Genomic DNA, 25,760 nt, shown 5'->3' with positions numbered 1-25,760 from the left:
CAAGCTAATGTCAGTTACTAACCATATTCTCCTGCTGTGCATTAAGGAGCTGATAGTGAAGCCTCAGGCTCCAGTGAAAAACGAAACCTGATGGAGAACTGGGATACCTCCCCCAGTAACTCCTTTATTCGGAGGCACTCATAGGTGTATACACCCTCCTGCTTATCAACAAACATCTCTCAGCTTCCACTTCCTTCCAATTTGTGACCTCACTCAGCTGCTACTCACACAGTGTAGGGATCTGGGGGAGGTCAAACCCTTTCTAGGTCTGTTTTATCAAATGTCTGGGGATAACTAGAGTTTTGCATGATTGTCCCATTTTTTTTCCGTAAATTCTAGCTTAGCTGATGTGCACTGGATATGCTCTGTCTACTTTCATAGATGTTAAATGAGCCAGAACTTAGAATAGGTTCTTTTGTATACGTAACTCAACAACTAAAATAAAATCAAGAAATGCTTATTATTTTCTGCATGCACAGAAGACTTATCCAGAACTGTCAGTGAAGCAGCTTTCATAGCTGAATTCATTTACAAATCACTGAAAGAATAATAATAAAAGTAGCCACTCAGAATGTATTCCACCAGTCACAGTCATTACACATTGACTTTTTGTAATATGAATTAGAAACAGATGATGATGTGTGACATATCTGAAAAGGCATGTAGTTAGTTTAGGATTTAATTTATACTTTTTTTGGTTAACCAAATAGCCTTATTACATTCTTTGGTACACCACTGAAAACAATCAGCTTATTGTAAAGTTGTACATTGATGTCTAACATGTGAGTTTTCGATTTATTTGGGACTTTATGTCTTTAGTTGTATAGTTAGTCTGAATGGTGCCCCAGGAAGAGTGCAAACCTCAGAAAGAAAATAAAAGAAGCATAAAGAAAAAGTATTAAAACTATTTTTTCTAACACAGCAACTATTTCAGTTGCATGTTTTTATGCAGTTAGTATCTGTATAGACTTATTCATATATAAGTGGGGTTCAAAAAGTTTCTGTTTCCTCTAAAACATCTGTATAGCTTTAAAAATCCAAACTGCTTGTACATGGTAAGGAAATTACAGTAAGTTAAAAAATGTGGTCAGATAAATTAGAAGGAGAATTTTGAAGTCTGAGCCACATTTATAGCTTTAAGCACTTTCAGATTATGGCAACTGTCCTGTAAAAATTAGTGCACATGTGCAAAATACCTCTTTCTGAAAGAAAAAAAGAAGTTTAATTTTCAAATGCTTATGAATTAAAATTCTACTCATGAATATACTCTGGTCTCTTTCAGTTTATATTTTCACAATGAAAATGTTCTTAATTCAAATATGTTAGACTAAACCTTAGAGTAAGAGTGGAGTATTAGTGAATGCTTAGGATCTTACTCAATAGAAACTGCAGACACCTGGATTTTTGAAATCATATTCTTAAATTTTACTTGAATTAGCCAATAGGTTACTTTTTCAATAATGCTTTATGTGATTTCCCTGTGTGAATGTTCACACTTTTAAAAATAGTGAAATAATTTAGCAGTGTGCTTCACCAATCTTGAAAAAATATCTTGACATTAGCCACTAGAGGGCACAAATACCTATCCTCCTCAACACCAGGCAAATCGCAATGAGTTTCATGGGCTGCCAGACTCTTAGGCCTAATTGTTATTTGCTTGTATAAAACAGTTCCAAAGAAATGAAACTCACATGTCACAGCTGAGCAGATGGGAGTATATGATTATTATATAAGGTTAAGGCTTAATCTCAGATCAAAGCATTATGTCACTCTAATTAAAAATATTTAGAAAATTTTCAAGTTTTTTGTTAAAGTTTATGCTATAGTAACTGGAAATAAAAAGTATAAAGGGCAAAATAAAACAGCAGCACAATGTAAGTGTTTAGTTTTGTCTTTAGTGATGAAATAAAATGCTATTTAAAGAAATAAACAGTAAAACATGAGCAGTAATCTTTACTATATGACTGAGAAAATGCCAGGGAAACAGAATATTTCACTGTAGCTACCTGACAGGCTTTTCATGAAATATGTAGCTTCAAATTTTGGAAACTGAGCTGTTACATCCAGTAAATATGTGCTGTTATGTTACATTGATATATTTCAGATTTGGGATTACTGGGGATACTGAAGTCACTGTAGAACAATATGGTATTTTAAAGAAAGCACTGCTTACCCCAATTGACTGAGGGCAGATGGTGGCATATTATGTAGGTGTTGCTGTTGCCAGCCAGTCACAGAACCAAGATGAAGAGCACTGGCTGTATTAAACCCAGAGAGAGATGATATATCTGCACTACTCAGAGAGTATTCTAGATTTGAAAACAGAAAAGACAACAATTAAAAGAGAATTAAGGAGGAAGCAATTAAACAATAACTAGCATCATAAATTTCACATGTCACTTAATAAGCCTCTTAATTTTAATTATACCAATCATACTAAGTTGCACTAGAAAAAGTAGACTCGATTCTTCAGTCAACTCATTAATTTGGGAGCAAATAATGTACTAATAATTATTCTGTAATTTACCAGGGCTTTTTTGGATCTGAAAAATCCAAAGCAGTCTTACCCTATATATCCACCATAACTATATACGCATTTTCACAGAGCCAAAGACTTGAAAAACATCGTAATATTTCAGTTATGGTCTTCTGCACAGAACCCAGTAGCCTGCGTCTGAACAATGCATGTCTTCTCTAAAAGCATCCGGCCTGGATACCATACAGTAGCAATGCACAATGGGAACTGGAAAGGATCTCTTGGGGCTTCATTTCTAGTCCTTTCCAGGTAACTGTATGACAGCTCGCAAACTTACTGAACTCCATTTTTACACAAGGGAAACCGCTTGCTCCCACTACCCTTGTGGTTTTAGGAAGATGCATTCAAGAACTAGATGAAATTACCTGTTGTATTAAGAGGATCAAGAAGCCTGTTTTAAGTCACATTTCTTCTAAAAGCCAATGGAAGAAAGCTATCAAAACAGTTTTCCATTTGAACAAATAGCCATTTTTCAAATAGGTATGTCTCAAGTTAGTGACAGATTCAGAATAAGTAAATGAAGCATGAAAGCATATTAGCTTTGAATTTTTCAGTTTAGCCCAACGAATATTAGCTAATTCATTACTACTGCGACAGACATTTGTCCGCATCTTGCTTCCTCCCCCCTTTTGCATCTTGCCCTGATACTCACCAGTACCATATGTTGTTGAAATGGCTGATGGGTATCCTCCCATCCCTTGCCCTGGTAGAGTAGGAGTTGCTACGGAAACCACTGGAGTAGCCAATGACTGAGCAGACTGCGAGTTATTTATCCTCTGATTCTTTTAAAATAAGTAAAATAAACACATTATTGACTGGGTTTAAGTCAGTTAAGTGTATCAGCTTTCTGGGTATGTTTTGTGCATAAGAAATACAAGCTGATACAGATTTCTAGAAATTAATCATTTAGCATGTGGCTTTTATGAACTCTGCCAACCCTATCATTTACAATCCTTCAAGAGACCAGTCGTCACCATAGTAACCCATTACATCAGTATCTCCTAGGTAACTAAACTAGTGACAAGTAAGATTGCTTTTATTGTGGGTAGAAAAACAGACCATGTGAAAAACTGATGAAATATGTAAACTCTACTCCCATTGTTTTGCTTTCCATTCAAATGCAAAAAACCCCCCAAAACCCAAACCCGCTAATGGATTTTATGCTTAATTCAATCAGTAGCACCACGACAGAGCTCAATACTGAACTCTTACCAGCAGATGGTGCTCTGACTACTTTGGTTTTTATAATGATAAAAGTAACTTCCAAAGGTAATAGGTAGCAAAGCATTACCCATTTATCTTCAACGCTGGGGCACTAGATACTGTACTGAAAAAACTGCACTAGAAAACTCTAGCTCTGTGAGTCTCAGGATAAAACATCGGGGGGCCACCAAAAAAATGTAATAAGGCTGCGTCATCTTCAAGAGCATAAGATTACATGCTAGCAAAACACCACCAACGGGAAACTGTTTTAACATGCATTATTTGAATATGTGCAACAAGTACTTCTTTGTCTTCTCTACTGCTAGATTTCAAAAATTATGATTGGCACTCTTGTTCATAATATAGTAATGGTAAAGTTTTCCATTTTATTTCAACCACCACTTCATCTACACAGACAAAAGAAATGTTTTTTTTTTTCACTATCAAGACAAACATCACTACCACTTACCAAAAGCAGATCAACATCCTCAGACTGAGAGCATAGGAAAGGAGCATTAAAAATTAGTGAACGTAAATATGTACCAGGATGCAGACATTCTAGCATAATGAATAGCTTCATCTGATAGAGGTAGCAAATTAAATAGTTTCTGAGCATAGTTCAGAAAAAACAGCAGCTCATAGATGTGTTCTTTGTCCTTCTAATGAGATATTTGTCTCAACTGTGAAGACAACCCATCCAGTTTTCAGCACAAGTCATTGTCTTAGAATTCATTATTTCTTCCACAGCCCCAGTGGCTGCAGATTATGTTGCTATACTGGTTTCAAGAGATCTGACCATTCACAGAATCCCTTGGAAAGTATCAGTTTTAAGGACCTTGGAATAAATCATTTGATGGAGACAGCCTGTCACTGCCTTGGTTGACTTTGAGTATAGCCCTGTAGGAGACTATTTATTACTCATCCTCTCAGAAGACAGCATCACATTTATGGGGTTTTTAGTTTGATATTCAAAGTTAATTTATAATGCATCAACCTAAAGTAGCCGACTTGGAAGTTGTTTTAATAGCTTGTCTGTTACATAATGGAAAAATGTGTTTATAGTGTCACTTAAATTCACCATCAAGATCCTTTTTTAATCAAGCCCACTTTTAATGTTAAATCACTCATGAAAGATTTACTAGCAACCACTAACCCACTTTCAGTAGGGAACTGAAAGGTACTCACATGACACCCTAATGATTCCACCTTCTACCATAATACTCTGCTTAAATGTTGTTAATCCTGGCAGGAGATACAGCAGTCTGATGCTCCATTTTATCCTGCTCTACCTATTTATTGCCTCTTTGTTGCCATCATTATAAAATTTTGCCTTTGGAGTTCAGAGTGACAGAGTTCAAATTCACTTATTTGTAGTTAATCAGCCATCTGCTGAGCATCTGTGTGGCTAAATATTTAGGAAAAATATAGCGTATTCGGAATGCATAGGGTTAAATTCAGTCTTTATAACAAATCTAGGAAAGGATCTTCCAGCTACAAGGAAGGAGAGTGCAGATGTTTGGACTGTGCAGGACACAGTTCCCATTTTGTAACTCAATAGAAAAAAAGGAGGAAGTAAAAATGACTTCATAAAAGCAATCAAACAGGCTCTGCCTACATCCTAGCTTGATATGAGGCCTTAAAGCTAGACGGAAAGACCAAGCAAGCAAGAACATAGAATGTTTTTCTACTGATTTTAGTGGGCTTAGCAGACCCTGAAAATCTTAAATATCTGTTATCTGAAGGACAAAAAAAAAGCTTTGAAAATGCATTACCACTGATGGCATTGTATTCTTGCTGCCAGGTGGAATAAGCACTCGAAGATCAGGTTTACGGTTGTTCATTCCCAGATTCATTGGGGGCGGAGATTTTGCTTGCATATTCTTGTTCAAGTTGCCAGGTGAGACCAGCAGACCTGGTGAGTTGCGAGGGTTGCCATACCCATTTCCTGTTTAAAAAAGAAAAAACGAGATACGAAAGGAAGAGAGAGAAGGGCCATAAGCTCAAACACATTTCTGACTGAACATTAAAAACTTCAAATAAAAAAATTCAAAGTAAATACATGTGTCAGGTAATGTCTCTATATAGGAAAATAAAACTTATGCCATATTTGGAACAATTGGTCTTACAATTCTTTCCTTCATGGCAGCTGACATTTCAGGGATGTGCTGAAATTTTACTGGGTTGTATGACTCCATTTATAGTACTATGGTGCATAGCATAATATAATGTGCATCAAAGCAGCCAAGACCTAACTTTTGCCTTACAAGAGAATTAGGAAAGTCAGACAATCTTATGTCTTAAAAAAAAGTCAAAGCTATGCTGTGTTTTCTTGACAACTACAGAGGATTCTGACTTGCCTGACTCAGCCCTTTCCAGTTCATGATTTTGTTTTGTTTTTAGACAAAGGATGAGTACAGCAAGGCTATAATTTCCTGAAAAGACAGGGGGAGGAATAGGAAGATTCTTAAATGTTTTTGGCTCTCCTTCCCCACACTTTCTGGACCTGACTCTGTCAACACTAAAGTCAATGGGAGCAAGAGCATGTCCTTATTTGGAAAATGGGGTCAGGAGAGATACAGAAACTGCCCAGTCACAGTGAGGAACGAGTATAAAAACTAACACAGAAAGAGAAAAATTTCATGTATAAATACCAAGAAAACAAATCTTAGGAACGACATTCTGTCCTGGGCTCATCTTTGGTTCACAGCTAGCAAGCTGTGACACAGCCTAAAATCAGTGTGGGGAGGTAAGTTAGTGAGCATGGAACAGGCCTATGAATTGCAAGCCCTGGGCCTGCATAATTTCCTCTGTAGTCCTAAAGTCAATGAAGCACTCAGCATCTCATGTTTTTCATATGTGAAAGGGGGGTTACAGACCTAATGGACATAACTGTATTACAGAACTAAATTTGATGAATTTCTATGAGGAGGCCATAAAAATAACAGTAAATGAGAGTGAATCTGTTTTCTGCTTTGGATAATGAAGTGTGCCCAAGCATGACTAACATTAAAACTGAATTTTAATTTGCAAGCACATAGACTAATTGTATTTATCAGATCATCAAATTCACGGAGAAGAGGCTCAATCAAGGGCTATTAAATACAAAAATACCACTTTAGGCTCTGGAAGACCCTGACCTGTGAAAACTAGGGTTGGGACGCACGGCAAGTATCACCATGTGCTTGACTCCCATATTCTTTCTGTACCTGCTATTAGCCCCTGGTCTGGTCTGGCTTTTTTATTCTTATGCTTTTAATTATAATGATCTTCCAACCATTTGCAAAAAGAATTAAGATGAAAACTTAAAAACACTCAGATATTAAACAAAAATATTCTTTACAGTTAATCTAATTATTTCCTTAAAATTATCTTACAGTTAGTGAGATAAAATGTGTTAATTTAAAAAAGTGCTTGTTTATACTTAGAAGCTGAAACAACAGAGCACTAGCAAGAAGTTTCCATTTCATGTCAGTAGGCTATTTTTTAAACAAACAATTGCTCTCAACACAGACTTGCTATATTTTAAGCTCTAATTAATACTATGTGTTATTAGAAGAAGAGAGGTTAAAAGGGGCATTTTAAATATACGATTTTTTTTCTAGAAGCTACAGTGCCTTTTAAAAGCTGAACATCAGTTTGATAAACCAAACATGGAGAAAACAGCTATGACATGTGGTGAAGTGATCAACAGGAGAAACTGAAGCAAAAGAAAAGTTTCTCTGGTGCTGGTTTCATATAGGAGCTATTTTACCAAAAGGAGGTAAAACTGCCTTGTGAAATCTGTTGTATGACAATCATTTGTTCAGAGTGTGAAAATGAACCTGTTTGAAGAAACAATGTATTTTTTTTTAATTTTGCAATTTACAATCTAAGATATTTAAGGAAACCAGGCGTTCTAGTCTATATCTTTGTTTTTATGGTTGTGATTTTTGGAGAAAAGAAACCTTTACAAGAAAGCACTCCTGTTTTCCACAGAAGATTTATTTAATACAATTTTCTGTTAAAAATTAAGCGAAATAATAATGCATCCTTATCAAATTATACTGTTCAGAAACATTAGTCAGACCTTTAATATTATTTACACACTGATGTAAAATATTTTGAACAGTGATAACCTTTCTTCCATTTATACTTTTAGAATATCAAATTATTTTTAAGAACTATTGCAATCTTCTTTTCACCAGTAGATTTCTGCTGTTCATGGTATATTATGCCAACTAGCATTTTGGAGCCATATAATGACTCTTCCTCCTTCCAGCCACCAAATTGTTATTCTTTTGGTATAATGTGGATTCAGGAATGTAAGACTGTGGACCTTAAACCAATGATATAGAAACCCATCATTTGAAAATCAATGATGAATGCATGCATGTGGCTTACAGCTAAGAAGAGTCTGCATTTAAACCAGCTCTTTAAACTGTATCCTCCTTACTCATAAAGCTGTGGCCTGCTCTGAGGCAGCTGTCCCACCTTCAGATAAATCCACCAAAGAGAATGGTCTCATTTACATTCAGAGGCAAAAAAAGTATAAGACTTCTAATACACAGATTAAACCTTTCTTCATCCTATACTTTAAAATTACACTCTGCCTGGACAATTATCAATTTAGATGTGACTCTATGCAGAACATCACATTCCACTATCCACTTGAAAGCGCAAAAATTGTATGTCATGTATGAATGGATTTCCTGATTATAGATTATAAGAAAATGAAAACCAGATGGATTTTAGAGCAAGTTGGCTTTACATTTGTATTTGGTTAAAAGCCATATTTTTGCTGGAATAGAACATTTTTAAACATTACAGATATAACTTGTAATGCATAATGAAAATAAAAACAGTAGATGCACAAGTTTTAAAGGGCATATGTCAGAATTTGTAAATTTACAGCATTTTCAATTTAAGAAGTTTTCAGAGAAAACGATTTTTCCTAGTGTTGTTTGTTACACTGATTTGAAAGAGTAAAAATATTTTACACATAAAAGAGCTTGTTTCTAGACAGAACTAGTGGAGCAGCACGTGTCATAAAATGCAGTGCCAGACTTTGTATTTGGACTAATAGCACAATATAAAGACAAATGCTTTCTGAGCATAGAATGCTCTTCTTGGGCATGTTCCCATATTCTGCAATTAGGCACAAGTGCCATTGACTTTAGAGGGAATTTTGTCCAAGTATAGATTGCATGATTAATCCCTATGATATCACTTTTTAAAAACTCATATCCAGAAAAGCTATTTTTATGCACCAGTAGTTAGTCAGTTGATAAGAATTAATACAAAATATTAATCTACTCATGGAAAACTACTATTTGAACTATGCTGCAAATTCAAATACTACTATCTTAAATAGTCACTTCTGTGTTGCAAAAATTTAAGGGCAAGAACACAGCATAAGTTTACTCAGAGTAGGAAAAAGAGCAAAGTTTACTTCTCTTACTTCATTACCCATTGGTAACACCTGTACTTTACATGTAGTTTTGGTCATTCTTATGTCAGAGGTTGAAAAATGACTGCAGTTCTCGATATTCTCAGAGGTAGGGCTGAGCTTCTCTACTGAGCATTTAAGTTTGGAACCTTTCCACATATTAAGGTAACACAAATGAGCAGTGAATAATTTATTTCCATATCCCTCAACATTCTTGAACAGTATTATCACAAGTTCAAAGTCTCAAAGTTCGAAATATTGGACAAATTTTGTATTTTGATTTCTTGAATTCACTTGATTTTTTATTTTACCATTACAAAGAAACAAAAATACAATGAATAAACAAAACCTCTGTGGTAGTCCTAGAAGAATTAAGAACAAGACACACAATGAACATGTCCTTTCTTTGCTCTTTGTTATGCTTCTCACTGACCGTATGTGTTGAGAATTTACAAGATCTTCAGGAACCTGGGACTCATACCTCCCATTAATTTTAATAGGAAAAGAGCTTTCAAATTCTTGAAGGAGTTTTGGTAAATATTAGTGGTCATTTCCAGTTCTTAACAAGCATATACTCTTACTTGTGGAAATTATCATAATCCTTCCAAGAAGAATATCTTCAATACACATCCCATACCTATGACATGATGGTTGACCACTAAGCCTCTTAAAAGGGATGTTAGAATTAGAATGAGTCTATATGAATATGAGACCCAACTATGCTATAAGTTACCCTGGACTTTAAAATACAAGAAAAATAAGTGAAAAAAACCAATAAATGCAGTAATAGAAATTTTGCTAAATTTACACCCAGTTTTGTAGTCTTCACTTGATTCTGTATCCCACTACCTAAAAGAATGGCAGCTGTGCCTAATAGTAATTACAAGGCAATGAATAGGTGCCTTTTCTCTTCTTACATCTTATAATTTTTTTTAAAGTGTAGACACAGGTCTTATTGCTTATGACCCAAACGAAACAGACACCAACAATAATGCACTAATGCCAGGGAACTGTACTTGTGTTCACCTAAAGATAATTTTTGAAGGAGCTAATTGAAATTTCTTACTCACATGTTGCATGTTAGTCATTTCACAGTACATGACCTTTACTAACTAAATGGTAGAAGAAAACCAATCTGGAAATATGCTCACCCAGAAAAACAAAATCTTTACATTAAAGTACCTGTCCATTCCCACAACATTACCCTAATGGACCTTCTTTACTGAATTACTGGGAGTCACCTGAGACAGATGTGCTACGTAAAATCTAGTGACTTTGTGTGAAAGAATTCTCAGGCATCTTGTGAAATATCAGCTGCTCAGTCCAAAAGGACTGAAATAGAAATAAAATGCTGTGAATGTACAGACGTTTGGATGGCTAGGGAGAGAAAGAGGAGAAAACTATCTCAGCAACTCTTGCCTCTTGTTATAACTTAATGTAAATATAAATTTAGAGATCCCTACAGCAATAAAATACTCAGCTGATATCTGATGCCGACATTCTCTCTCTAACTCATTCTTGTGATACTACAACTGTTAATGGGAAATTCTTGCTCTTTAAGTCTAAAGGTATGTAAAGGGCTCTGATGGCACTACAGTTGTCCCATACTGGGAAAAGGGCAGTATTTGGGAATCATTAAAATGATGTTAACAGTCGGCAGTTCTGGTGTATGTGAGGGCCACCTGCACTGAGAGTGCACAGAAGAAAAGGATATGCTGTTGTGCCCCATTTCAGGATTATAGGACTTACTGAGAACATCTCATTCTGGGAGTCGGGCAAATCTCCACTGCTCCCATTGCAGTGGAGATAAACTGTCTGGTCAAATTTGCCAAGGAAAACTGTGCATACGATTTGCCTATATTTGTAATGTAGTGTCAAAAAACTGACTTCCATTTTCCATTCATTTTCCAGTTTTGCTATGTCCCTGGGCTGCCTGAAGCTCTTAGGCTGAGATCCTACATAGCTTGAGAGGCTGGGTCTAACTGCCTAATGTCATGCTTACTATCATTAACAGTCCTCTAAAAACCTTGGGCACCATCAGGCCTAACCAGCCTCCTATGGGCCGACGGGCCGTCCCCATCCCCAACGCCAGGGGCTGGGGCTGCCCCGGCCGCCCTCAGTGCTCTGCTCCCTTGGGCGGTGGGACGGGCCCCGGTGGTGAGGCCCGGCCCTGGCCCGCCAGGAGCCCCCGCCGCTGCCAGTCCTGGGAGCCGCCAGCCCCACAGCGCCCTGGCACCATGTTCCTTTTCACGAAGGAATTAAAGACCAACTCTGCCTCTTCAGATCTACAAGTCACGTACTGCCAGCTACCTTAATGAACTGTTTACACGGGTGAAGTAGTCAACATTGAATCTAATCCGCGAACTAGTGCCATCTACAATTTGGAACATCCTTAGAGTCTATTACATGTCGAGTATTTGCAGGTGCACACATCGTTTGCTGAAAAAGGGCATGTGTGTCCAATACTGCAATAACTGGGCTCAGATTTCCTTCAAGACAGAGAAGATGCTTCTCAGGCAAGAAGCTGAAAGTAAAGAAGTAACCCTTTGGCTACTCGAAAACCGAGAGCACTGCAAAACACATTTCCGGAAAACTAAGGCAGTGTCACTGGTCTAGGAGGCTAGATATCTGAGATATTTTTCAGTCAAGCAGAAATATATGAGTTTGTTCACAGAGAGTGAAAGACCACGAGAACAAAATCTGAGCTGCGTATCACAGACTGTTACATTTCATGCAATTACTCTACTGCTGAATCAAGTGCATGACTAAGTATACGGCAAACTAACCTGATCACCAACGCTGTGGTTTATGTCGTGCTGCTATAATAAGACATATATAAATGTATTTTTAAGTAGCTCTTGCATTAAGTGTTCTCCCTCCTTAGACTATGCTCAAAGTTCACACCTTAATAAAATAAATGTAAAGGTGGCACCTGACTATCTACAGAATTAGCCTGTGGTTACCCACATAAGGGACTGTAAGCAACCGTTCAAAACACTTCTTGCAATTAGGTTTCTCAAGCTACAGGCGGACATTTTATTTCACATCATCTCTGGACTCGCTCTTTCTAACCTTCGGAATAGGGGTGTAACACATAGGCAGGAAGGGTGTGTCTCAAATTCAGTATACACCGGGAAAAGGAGGAGAGCTCTGTCTGTTTAAAGCTATCACTTTTATTCCTCCCTTTTTGCCTAACACAGAAACAGAGCAATAGACAATTCAAGTCCTGGTCCTGTTTGCATTTTTCAATATTCCAGTACAGTTATTATTGAAAGCATGCTTATACTCTTAATTGTCTGATCACAGCATCTTACGATTGCCTTGGTGGTTCTCTAATAGCATCTTGTTTCAGGAATTTCAGAGCATATAGCTTTAATACAGAAATGCTATGTTGCCTATATCTTTACCTCTGATTGTACCGATTCATTTGTTTCCACTTCCACAATACTATTTTGTTCTGCTGTTTGTATATCACTATCTATGTCTATCTCTAAAAACACGTATCTCAAATTATCTTGTTTGGCTTGAAGGTTCACCTAATCAGCAAAGTAACTAGGTTGTAATTATTGAGAATGATCACTTAAGACAATTACACAATAGTCTTCAGTTTTATGCTTTATAAGGATTACCCTTTTATTTTTTTAGTTTTAAAATATAAAATATTTAATATATATTATATAATATACATATATTGTAAATATAAAAATATTTAGTTTAAAAATATGGGCACTGCACAGTGAGCATCAGAACAGTATTTCTGTGCATTATCAGCTTTCTGGTGCTTTTTAAGGTCCATGGTAAACACCAGGGGCCAGACAGTCACTTAGAGGTGCCTTACCACGGTGAAATAACTAGCCTACCCCTGTCACTGGACCTATAGATGTTACCATCAGACAGAGTGCAGTGCCTCCTACCTCATGTGGTATTCCTTCCTCCCTCCTTCCTGCTCACGCTTGCACAGGTTAGTGCTACTCTCCGCACTAGGAATGCAGAATTCTTTTACACTAACTCCAGTCTATTAGGAGAGGTCAATACCAAAAATCAAGGACAGTTTTCAAAAGTGCTCATCTGAAATTTAGCCTGCTTGACATCTTTTCTGAAAATCCTGCAGTAAGTGGCCCAGACCTGATCTGCACAGCATGTACAAAATTATATCTGGACCTCATCTGTCTCAGATTTGCCCCTGCCCAATACCTTTGCAGGACTTAGCTGCTCACTTACGATTAGAAGCTAATTCTTATTCCAGTGAAACAATTAAATAATGCATATTATAAGCATGTGATATTATCTCCCTCCATCTTGTACGTTAGCTGAAAATACACTCCATTCTACTCCCTTCTGTGCAAAAACCAGCATGTTTTCTTCTTTTATATGAGCCGTTACAGAGTCAGAAGAAAGACAAAACTAGAGGAAAGAGGAAAACTACACTACTGGGAAAATATAATTTTTTATGAAGATATACAGGAAGACATATGAGCCTGGGAAGAGTAGAGGACTATACCTTTCTTCCCGACTACCTGAGAGCCTTTTCAAAGGACAAATCATTTGCTTTCATGGTTGTTTCAAAGCAACTACCATTTTGGGGAAAAATGCTTTTTTAAAGAATATTTCAGGACAAGAAATAACTCCAATTATAAACTGAGTATAAAATTCAAAACTTTTTGAAACTTGAAATGTACTTTTTTGCTTCCCCAAAAAAACTTTAGAAATAGGTGTTAACATCTTTTTTCATACACAGCACTAAGTTACTACATGTTAAATTGTCTGTTTTTGATACATTCACAACTATTGAAAAATGAAGAACACACAGTTTAAAATTCAACATCAGAAAAACTTCAAAACTAAATATTTAAATACAAGTCATACGTCCTTGTATTTCTCCCCTGTCTATACTGCTGGAACAGATTTACACACAGAAGGGAAGTGTTTCATGCATAGAAAAATACTACTTGAAATTGTTTTGGAATTTAAGCAGATGCAAAGAAAAGACCAATGACAATCTCTTCCCTCTCTCCGCTAGCTCCCTACCCCCAGGGTTCTGGGAGACTGTTCCAGCTGTTATCGAGGGAAAATCAGCTTGCAAGAGATTTGGAAAACAACTGGAACGTATGGCTCGAAAATCTTAATTGGTGAATCATGTTAAAAGTTAAAGGGCAGGGGTCATATTCACTCAATACTGCCAGGAGCTTCCGGGTGTGGCTGCAATCCCAGCTTCAAGAGGTTAAAAGCATTTCTTGTTTTTCTTCCCAGAGCAAAGTCCTTGCTGCATTCCAGATCCAGAAGGCATCAACTATCTCTTTCAGTACTCAGAGTAGGCATGAAATCCAGATGTTTGCTGATTTGCAATGCCTTTTTTATATTTTCTGCATCTGAACAAGAATACGTACTGCAATGTGCAACAGAAAAAGACAATGTGGAGTCCTGATGAACAGGAACGGACAGACAAAATAGTGAGTGAAATCCTTGTCTCACTGAAGTACGGCATAAAATTCCCACAGACTTCACTGGGAAAAGGATTTTATCCAAAGAATCCAAGTTATTCTAGAGGAATATTTGTAATTGCTTGTCATAAGTCGTCAATCATGCTTGTCTTTAAAATCCTACTTACAAAGAACCACAGTTTGTATGACTCACTAATTGTTCATTACATGTGAACTTAGGGCTTTCTCCCTTTCAATCCTTTCAAGCTGTCTTTCTATAAATACAAATATTGAGACACTGCCGATTAGAGCGACAATGAGACAGAGAATAACTAAATAACTTACTAAGTCAACACTTACACAACTGATGGAAACCTAATAACAGCCAAATTTCCACAGATTTTTGTGGAGGTCTACCCAGAGTGAACTTACATGGATCTCTTTCAGATAGAGGTCACATCAGTTAACTGAAAATATACACATCAAACCTTTCTGAACAACGTACAAAGTCAGTGTGATATTTTTTGACTTTTACACGGACAACAGCCTCCACCCTTTCAGATCTATTCTCAAAGGTTTGCTGATGTGATATTTACCTGTACAAAAAGGTTCTGAATTAGCTCTATGCAATAGATTAGTTGTCTAGGGCAGAAACAGGACTTAATTTTGGAAAGGCCTGTGTTGGCTGCCTACACAGACATGAATTTCAAGTACTGTTAGATAGACAATTTCCTTCATACCATGTATTAGAGCTGTCAAACAAGTTCTACTGTTATTATTGCTTTATCACGAATCTCCCACTAGTAGATACTTTCCCTAAAACACCAACTCCTGGATTGACACAGCCTGGAAAAAAAAATGTATCTTCCTTTTACAGAGGAAAGCTTGGAAAAGCAACACTTAATGGCATAAAGCCTGTAGAAAGAGTGAAAAGAAAAAGAATCTGAGAGCTCTTTGTGTTGCTCGTTTCTCATGCCCCTTCACGGTTTTTAAGCCAGCCTAACAATTTGTGATTTCTTATTGTTTGGGTTTGGCACTATTGCATCATGAACTCTGCTATGAATGATTGTATGTTCTTTCTTTTGGATTGTAAACTTCCTTGGGCAGGAACTCTTGTTTACTACACTTTTGTACAGTATCTTGCCCAATCTTTAGATCAGAGGTCTGTGGACAACTGCACTGATCAAATAACAAGAGAGGGCCAATGACTTGTTATGTTCTCCCTGGCAACCCCAGTCCTAACAGGTTGCCCATAAACTGTGGTTTGGGAATCATTGTTCTAAGCTCATTTGTTTATTTAACATATTCCACACTTGTTGCCTATGAATTAACTTCTCTTGACTTGCCAAACATGATTTCAGGGCACAATGGAGAATATTTATGTAATCTTTTAAATTTCTGTTATTTAGCATTGGTTTGCTTATTTATATTTGGAGTTGTAAAAGAGACTAATGGAGTTAGGTGCCTTTCAGATCCTTGCTTACTTTTGCTCCTGCTTATAGGCTTTTTGGGGCAGATTGTTTCTTTTTAGTAAATCATTCTTTTTGAGAAGATAACATCCAGAATGCCTCTACCTTAATACCTGGCTTATACATTAAAAAATTACTATTACATATATATTTGTTTGGCTTCAAATACAAATAGAATATATAACACCTTCACCCACAATCAGTACATGACCAAGAAAAGAAAAATTAGCAGTAAAGCACTAGCAAATTTTAATACTGGCTGACAGATCCAGGACCTGAGTTCTGAGAAGATGAGAAGGCCACTGTTAGGTTGTGCTTAATTTCCAGAAGGAAATGACTAGCTGCTGATTTATATGTAAATATGGGATTCAGTTATTAAAAAGACATGAATTTTTCAAAAGGAACCACTGATCTTTTCAGTGTCTAATAATTTTAGAGAGCAGCTTTAAAGGTAGTCTAAGGATGCATAATTTACAGAGAACACACACTTAGCCCCTTTGACAGCATTTTTAGAGCCCCGAGTTTTGAATAACTTGTTCTTTTAGTTTAATATTAATGTCAAGATGGAGGTAGTATAGAAATCAATGGTGAAACAAATAAATTATACAAAATTAATAAACAATTAAAGCAAAAATTATATTTTTAATATACCCATTCTAGATTTAAAACTTGAGAATGAATTTTTCCTTCTATTTTATTATTTATAATAGTGAAAATTTAATGAAATTCTGTTGATCTAGATGGGCTTATTCCATTCAAAATAAAACTTCATTATAAAATACAAAAGGTCATAATTTGAAAACTGTATGGAAACAAAATGAAACAAAATGAAAATTATAACTCAATTAGAGGTTTTAAAAACCAAAATATTAAAGACTTCCCCAGAACCATTGTATTTTGATTTTTAAACTACCGATACATTTGTCAAGTCTTAATCTTTCATCAGCTTTCAACATAAGTATTGAACCACTGTATAAAACTTGAGTTCAGATAATTTACACAACTGAAAGTTCTATTTCATAGATATTATTTGTTTCTGATCAAGTTATTGTTGACTTAATTGGTTTTGTTTAAGAATAAATACACTCCTTAAAAATTAAAACAACTTCACACACTTTATTAGGTTAACTGGTTATATGTCACTTAATTTTCATGTTAGTTATGGGGTAAGCTGAAGTGAGTGACTCTAAGTGGTTTCAGAGCATACTGATTTGAGTCCAAAAATTTCTTATCTCTCTCTAATTAAAAATCTCTGGTTTGAGAGAATGGTGCCAAAGACATTGCTGTATTTAGAATTTAGCAACTATACTAAATGGTAAGTTCATTCCAATTTTGTTGGACTTTGCTATTATCACATGATATAAACTGTCCAAACAGTATTTGTCTAAGAACAAATTTACTTTAACAAACCTGAGATAACCTTGGTTTAAGTTAAAAATACCACTGCTGGTATTTAGTTGTGTAGGATAATAAAGTAGTCAGCTTTCTTAAGTTCTATTTATGTCTTGGGTTGACTCCCAAGGTAAATTGCAGATGATGTCAGGGTTATTACTTGGAATAATCCAAACCAACAAAATAACATAGTTTTCAAAACAGAGGCTTAACTAACCTAAGTATCTTTTTCCATTTCCTATATTGCAGTTATAATGTGATTTGTTAAAGTAATGCAGAAACTGAGGCCTGGTGTCTGCAATCAAAAGTAGTTTCATTTTGTTGTGACAGAAATGAAACTCTTTAGACTCTTCTTCTTTGGAGTATGTTATTTTGAATATATGCTATTTTTGGATGCTGTGGAAAAATGCAAATTCATAATGTTCTAATTTGGCAAGAAATATGAACCCCAACAGATTAAACCACATGACTTCTAAGTTGCCAATTAGAAAAAAAACACAGAGGTCTCTGTTTCTTATGAGGAATGATGAACAAAGAGAACTTTTGATGTTTATTCTTCTGCACCCTAAAGAGAGCAAGGACTGTCCAAAACAGTGGCATTGTGGAATGATGCAACTAAGACAGAAGATTCAACCTTACAGTGACCTTTCATCTTCCTCCAGCCTTGTATCAAATTCTTGCTACTGCTCTGCATTTAAGACATTTAGAAAACACATCTTTAATGGTGTTTAAAGCTCTTATTGCCAGATAAAGAACAAAGACTATTCATACAATTAAATATTTATGATGAATTCCTAGCAATGCCCCACATATACATACCCCTCAAATCAATTGCCTACTCCAAAGTTACATTGCTTGAGAGCTTAATGTATAATACTGCACACAGGTAATACAAATTCTTTATTTGCAAGTAAATTATCAAGCTATCCCTCTTATTATATGCTTATAAATGCTCTTAGTATAACTTCAAGAAAAAAATATATATTTTAAAAGAATTTAACTTCTAACCTAGCATACTGATATATATATTTCATTAAACACATGGAATTATTAAGCCGAATGCATGTGTAGAACGGCTCTTGTTTTAGCGTGTGCCCCTTTGAAAAGAAAACCTTGCCTTCTATACTAACTGCTTCTTCAGCGTCCTTTTTAAAGAACGAGGAAACCAGAAGGACACAATGCTATTTCTCAACAAGCCAGAAGAGGGAGCCCCTTCATAGGGCAATCTATTTCCTCTCCGACTTCTCCGTTGCTGTACTTGAAGTTTCTACTATACGTAAGATTGAAAAAAGAGATGAAATGCAAACATCACCAGAATGAACCCTTCTTTAGCTGTGTTTCACGGACTAACAAAAGATGATTAACAAAACTGTAATTTTCTATCATGTTTTCTTCTGAAAACAAAGGAGACTAATAACTAAGTTCCTGTAGTCTGCTTACCCTACTCCTAAATTAATACGAAATGACCTCTCAAAGCTTCAGCAAGAGGTTAAAGTGCCTTTCTGATACAATGCTGTGCAGTTTCAATTCTACTACAGATGCAGCTCACAAACAGCTGTGACTCATCTACGTGTGAAGATAAAAGGGGGGTGGTCTAAATCAGGCTGAGAAGAGCCAAGAAAGAAAAGATTGTTATAGCCAGGATTTCTTTATAAGTCATTTTATGCTACAGTGTCAGAATCAGCATATATCTCACCACTGGTTTGTAGTGCACAAATGGATATTCCAACTATTTTTCTGTACAGTTCTTACTGAGAGCAGTTAATCCAGTAAAATTGGATGTGCTCCACGTTTTACTACTCAATTTATTTTCTTCTAACATATGTGTTTACTTCTCAAACTGAAACAGTAATCTTCCCATTGTCTTTTGTAATCTGTATTTGTAATAATGGAATACTGCTGACCTTGCTAACAAACCACTGAGTTTACTGAGCAAGGGGGACTACTTCAGCAACATTGCTTTGATAACACAGGCCTTAACAAGTACAGCTCTCATTAGCTCTAAGGGAATATGACTAAAGGAGCTAAACTTTTGCTCTGCCTGGGTATTTTGAAAAACCTTCCCCACTGGGTCCCAAAGCACTTAAGTAAATGCTTAAAACTAAGCTTAAGTTAATTACTGATTATTTAAGTAAATGCTATCAGATTTAGATGGCTGTCAGTGGTCTTAAGCATGAAATGAAATCAGTGCTCAGTAGCTGGAAGGCTAATGGAAGACTCAATATTTCAGTCTTTACTAAAGCTTAAATTCATAAAATGAAACCCTGATTCCACTAAGGTCAATGGAAAAACTCCCTCTGACTTCAAAGGATCAGGATTTCAGCCACTGGCCTCAGTAGAGTTTTGCCTGAATAGGGCTATGTAATGGACCCAAAAGTTTTTATGGACAAGCTAATGTGAAGGAAATCAGGTATTTGTATACATGGAATTGGGTGAAGCACAAGATTTCTGTGCCTGAAACCAGTCTCTTCCTACTTCAAGTGAAGCACAGATAACAGCCCCTTCCTTCCCCCCCAGCTGGGGGAACCTTAGCCCCCCTTGCCAATGCTGAGCACTTTCTAATATCCCCTATATATTTTAGGACTCAGCCTTTGGAGGAAGCCTGTTTTTCACTTAGAATACTAAACATACATTCTCTACTCTTTACCTGCACTGGTGCCTGCACCGGTTGTGAGGTCCCCACCCATCAGGCCACCTACGGGGGTTGAAATGAAATACTTCAAGTGAGTACAACAAAACGTAACAGGCAAACATTCAAAACAGTCCTAACATTTTCCCTGCTTTCAAATGGCCTGATCCAACAACCACTACTGTTTTCCTTCTGACTCCAACAGGCATCAGATCAAACCCATAGTCATAAAATTGTAATGTTTAATGCTACACATACAAGATATTTGCTTTTCAAGGACAAACAAAATATAAGGTACCCAATTTTTCATTATTTTATTTTCATACTTCCACAGCATATGAATATCAATCATATCTGAAATTTATGTTTAGCATACCTGCATCTGAAAACAGCATTAGCCAGAAAAGCAAAGTCCTCCACATAGGACCAGGAGGAAGAGACTGAAAGTTGTTGGATGAGAACTTAACTCAGAAGCTCATATTTGCATAACTTTTTGTTTTAATTTTCTCAGCCTTTCGTAGACATTCATTCCGAGTATTTTTAACACTTCCCTTTGTGCTTGCAGACCTCAGATGGTTTTTTGAACCCTGTATACTTAAGGATGTTGATGTTGCTTCAGCTAGACAGATTGAATGAACCTAATCCCTGCTTATCGTGTTCAGAGGTCACCCCTCATCATCATCAGCATGGGACTTACCCTCTTGCTATACAAGACTCTCAAGTAGAGCTCAACTAACATTACCCATCAAGGAACTTGTGAGCAACAATAATAATTTGTTAAAATAACAACAAATTCTGTATTTAGCCTCTAGACTGCCGTTTAAAGTAACTAGTGGCCTATTTTACTTGCTTTAACTTGTTTGCATTGGCCACACATTCTCCCCTCCCCACTTAAGTTTTACAGTGTAGTGAGTTCTTGCATGTATTAAGTAGACAAGTTGCCTTTTTATGAAACAGCAAATTGTCTGCTCTTTTATCCTTTATTGATTTCCTTTAATCTTAGTCAATATTCAGCTTTTTCTAGGACACTGGTTTTTTATTTTCTAATTTGAGAATAGAAACCTCTTTGGCTCTTCTTTTGATTTTTCAGCACAGCAATTTTGGATAAACTGTTATGACTAGTAAAAACAGAGCTCTTGTTTCTCAGAGTACAGTTTAAAGTGACCTAAGGAACACAAGAAGGCAATAAAACAACATTTAAAGGGATGACACTGAACACAGCATACCTGTGTTACCTGCACTCGGAGGCCGATGCGTCACGCCAGGAGACATGCTATTTCTTTGCAAAGAAGGATGGGCCAGTGGCAAAAGGTTGGGGTTACCCAGCGAGCTGACTGGGTTACTGTATACCAAACTGTTGTGGTTGGACACTGGGATAGAAACTGGCATCTCAAAGTTTGGTGGTGGAACAGCCTGTGCAAGCGAAAAAGGGAAACAAAGACAAGAATAGTACAGAAGCACAACAGTCTTCAAGTACAGTTACTCTATATTTAGTTCAAATATGTTGTAGTTGGTGGTTAAAATATTTAAGCTTTCCCCCCACTAAGAGTCAAGAGAAGAGTTTTAAATGGAGTTAACAAGGCTTTTAAATATCATTTTTGAAATCGTGATTCCATCCTGCTTCAGTGCAGTTTGCACATTTACTTTGTAAGAACAGGAAAGATTTTTTCTTTTTTTTGTTTAAAACAAAACCTTGCTTCATGAAGCTTAATTTTCTGTTTCTTTCATTCAGTGAAGTCGTAATTGTTCACTTGTGATATCTTAATCTAGTGTCACAGATGACTGCGAGATCAAAGGTGCATGATTATGATGACTTCATTGCATGAAGAAAAATTAGAAGGGGCGGAATGCAAAAGGGAAAGCTTTAATTTCAGCATACGTTGCTTTAGCAACCAGAATGATCCCAAATCATGTTAAAAGCACCAACACAGTAAATGACTTTTTTAAATTTCTAGCTTAGTTTGGGAAGGGCTTAAAAGAAACAAGTTCTACTCAAGGACACAAAGCAAATACAAGAACTTTACATATATACCATTCTTCTGGTTCTTGGTTTTGGAGGGGGACTATTTCTTAATGCCTTTTCAATATATTGCTATCACCACTTAAAAGTAACATCTATAGAGCCTTTCCTTTGTAAGAATCTTTTTCAATAAAGATTTTTGCAAACTGGACCAAATTATGCCACTTGACTCTAGGTCTGACAGGGAGTGTGAGGAGATGCAGTGCCTGATATTCATTATGCTCTTAGAAAGCACAGTACAATATTCCCAGCTCAGGTTTGTTGGTTGGTTTGTTGGATGGGGTTTTTTTGAGCGAGGCTTGTCTGAATTTCATTAAAACCCATGGTTCTTATATCATGCAAATACATGAGAATTCCATATTTAATTTGCTTGCTTTTTTAATATTTAGCTTCCTGCCCTTGTGAACGGACAGAAAACTTTTTCAGAGTTACCCAACAGCATTTTTACTGTTCAAAAATCTGAATGCAAACCAAATACTCTTTAATTTACCACTTAAAAATCTTTAAACACTTCAACAGTCTTAACTCTTCAAAAAATTCTTCAAACTAGCCTTGCGGTGACATCTTCAGAGGGAGGAACTCACAGATTTTTATTTTATTGTTGACAGATGATTGTACTGATAAGTCTCCAAGGACCTAGAGGGAGTATGCTGAGAACTGGACACATAATCTGCTGTGTCAGGCAGCAGAGACAGCCTGACCTTGTGCCACCCACACACATCTTCTCTGGCTAGTCAGATCTGTTGGCTGTGCCCTGCATATTACAGCACTGGCTGTCAAATTACGGTTACCCCTTAAGTTTCCTTTGTCCTATCCCCTTTCTCGGGGCAGACAATTTAGCTCTAAATATATAGGAATCTTTTTGCTTAACCACTGAAACATAGCAAACAAATAATAAGGCACAGCAAGATTTTCGTTCAGGGCATCATGTGAAGAATATGCTTAATGAATGCCTCAGGACTTCTTTCAAGGTGTTATTTTAGCTCTATAACTCTCTCTGTGGCTTGGTTTTCTGAGAGAAATGTGCCTCTCTCTCTCTCTCCGCCCTAGCATGAGGGCTGAGATCAGTTAGGACACTCAAGCTAAGCGACCTCAGTTTAAACGTCTACAGCCTGCTGACAGAGCTTCTTGGCCAGGGCTCCACGTCTCTGGAACACTCGTCCCTTTGGCCAAGGAGCCAAAGCGTACCCCTAAAGTCAACTTTTGTTTGAAGAGTTGACTGAAGAGACGGGTTTAAGTACGGGTTGGTACGGGAGGAGAGGTATTCTGGAAACGTTCAGTGGGTAAGAAGCAAAACTACATGTGTTGCTATGGCCTGTGTAGCGATCCTGAAATATACTCTGAAGTTGGTGCTTCACAAATCGGGAAAAAAGAGAACAAATGACTATGTATTGACAAATGTAACTGCTGAAGTATGCTTCTGTCCCAGGGATTCTTCCTTTCTTTCAGGAGCAACAGTTTTTCTTGCAAGCATTTTTACAGTTAAAGCCTAGCTCTCTGGCTGCCTATGTGGCTTGTCTTTCAAAGGAGAATTTACCATGCACAGGGCACAAGGAGTACGCATGTACATGGTGCCTGAAGGCGCAACTCCTTGGAAATAGACACATGTAGTGTGATTTGAAACATTTTATCAGCCTGCAAGTATGTTTTGAAGCAAGCCATTCTCTTCATTGGCCACAAAAGGATTTAGGAGTTTCCCAAATTCTGTGTAAGGTAGGGATGCAATCTGGCTCTCTCGATGCACAGGCTGGTTCTGAAGCTCAGAGCCAGCTGCTACTGATGGTTGTTGCCTTTTCAAAAAGTTTTAGCCAATGAATTCACATGATGAATGGATGTCTTAACTCCACATCCAGCCTGGGGGCATGAATAAGCCAACATAGAGTACCTCATTACTGTAATATGCAGTGCCATGGTGGAGATCTCTCTGCCTAGTTGTTCCGAGGACGTGATCCCACCTCCAATTCTGCAGGCTTTAAGCAATACTTAGGGGCTTGTGTGTCAGCCCACATCAGGCTCAGTGTCACCCACTGGGGATCATTTTGCACAGTGTCTGCTTCATCTCCGTCATGAGATCTATGAAATCTGGCCTGCTGAGCCTGCGCATATAGCTGACACCAGCAATATTCCCTCTGTTTTCTTATTTCCCTAATCTCAACCTCTGTCCAACTATCCAAACTAAGACCCAGGTACAAATGCAAATCTGAAGGTCTGGCCAATTCATCTGCAGGCTCATCTGCTTGTGTCATTATTCTGTCTTTCCTTTATGTAGAAACCCTTCAAGGGCTGGAATCTTCTTTATCCTATGTTACAGCACAGAAGAGCCCCAGTCTTGGTTGCTCTTGCTGTTGCCACTCTCAGTGGAGATTAATCATCATTGAAACATACAGCTTTTGCTAAAAGTTACTTTGCTTTCTTTTGTCATTCTATAAAATAATTTTTAAACTAGTTACACAAATTATTTTCTTCATTTCTGCATGTTTAATGGCTTCATCTGCATCCTCTAACCTACAGTCTGGATATACTTAGGCTAGTTTACAGAGTTCTTCACAGGCAATTTTATCAGAGATCAGAGCAAAATCAGTTTTACTCTCTGCTTTTCAGTGCAATACACATGATACTCTGGAATATAGTAGTTTTTATTTTTTCTCATCAGTAGTCAAAGATTAATTAACACTTTTGTATATAGTAAGGTCCAGAGGAGACAGAAGGTTGTCTGGATAAGCACCGGTGTTAAACAGCGCCTATCTACAGTTTTGCTTCTGGCTGACCAAATTTTCTGTTACTGTCTTATACGTTCTTTACCAAGAACTGTAACCTACTACAGATCCCCTAGCCATTCTTGGTGGTAAGTCACAGGGCATATTTATTACAGCTAGGCCCGATGAACACCAAAGCTTATGATGCACTTGTGTAATATCTATATTAGTAAGTTAAACATGGCCAGGAACTGAGGCCATCTGAGGCCAGAGGACAGTCCATGTCCATACTATTAAACTCTCTCAACCTCCAAAACAGCATAGTCACATATAAACCGACTACTGGGAATTGTTCCTGGCCTGGGCTAACTACCAAACAGCACTTCGGAGTTGTTTGAGAAAGTGCAATTTGGCCTGTGCCAAAAGCATGCCAGGGATTGCTCACGGTATCAGCCGTAGAGAGGATGGCCTTCCAGGGCCTCAGAATGCTCTTTGTCATTCTTTAATTCACGACCATGGTCGTAGCTATTCTCTAACAGGTATGCAATGAGCAAAATTACCAAAGAGAGCAGATTGCCCGTTTGAAGGAAACTGCCAGTGTACTCAACACTAACTTAGATGTGAACACCACAAGTTGTAGAATGTGGTGGAAAGCAAAAAGTTGGGAATTCAAAACCCTTGAAAATGAATGCACCAAACTTTTTGTGCAAAGTATTTTTTCTCCCACGTTCAGGCAGGCCTTCATCTATTTAGAGACAGAAATACTTAGAGCTCCCTTCTAGTGGACTATTTCTGTCTCTTCTGCTTTCATCACTCTTATGAAAACTACAAATAAATGTGTAATTATTATCAGATGTTTTAGAACAATATAAATACTTATCCCTAGAAAATTATCTGAGGAAACATTATTGGCTTTAGCTGTTAAGAGGAAAAGCCAATTTTATTTTCATTTGGCAGCAGCTCTGCTCTC

At 37.0% G+C, this 25,760-nt stretch overlaps 1 protein-coding gene across 11 annotated transcripts in view; it reads right to left on the bottom strand.

Moving 5' to 3' along the window:
• The window catches only part of LOC112991895 (myocyte-specific enhancer factor 2C), a 126,949-nt gene that overhangs the window by 9,465 nt on the left and 91,724 nt on the right, over positions 1-25,760 (bottom strand). For 4 of the 11 annotated variants that reach the window (XM_064502577.1, XM_064502576.1, XM_026114717.2 and 1 more), the window contains exons 5-10: positions 21,301-21,487; positions 20,093-20,140; positions 5,512-5,684; positions 4,209-4,232; positions 3,189-3,318; positions 2,174-2,309 (exon numbers count right to left, since the gene is read on the bottom strand). In XM_064502577.1, the coding sequence (XP_064358647.1) occupies positions 2,174-2,309; positions 3,189-3,318; positions 4,209-4,232; positions 5,512-5,684; positions 20,093-20,140; positions 21,301-21,487 (698 nt within the window). The remainder of the gene's footprint in view (positions 1-2,173; positions 2,310-3,188; positions 3,319-4,208; positions 4,233-5,511; positions 5,685-20,092; positions 20,141-21,300; positions 21,488-25,760) is intronic. The other 7 variants (XM_064502579.1, XM_064502580.1, XM_064502578.1 and 4 more) reach the window with 4 other exon arrangements.

The sequence above is a fragment of the Dromaius novaehollandiae genome, chromosome Z, assembly GCF_036370855.1.
Source record: "Dromaius novaehollandiae isolate bDroNov1 chromosome Z, bDroNov1.hap1, whole genome shotgun sequence".
NCBI classification, from domain to species: Eukaryota; Metazoa; Chordata; class Aves; order Casuariiformes; family Dromaiidae; genus Dromaius; species Dromaius novaehollandiae.
This window is presented reverse-complemented; position numbering and strand designations above follow the sequence as displayed.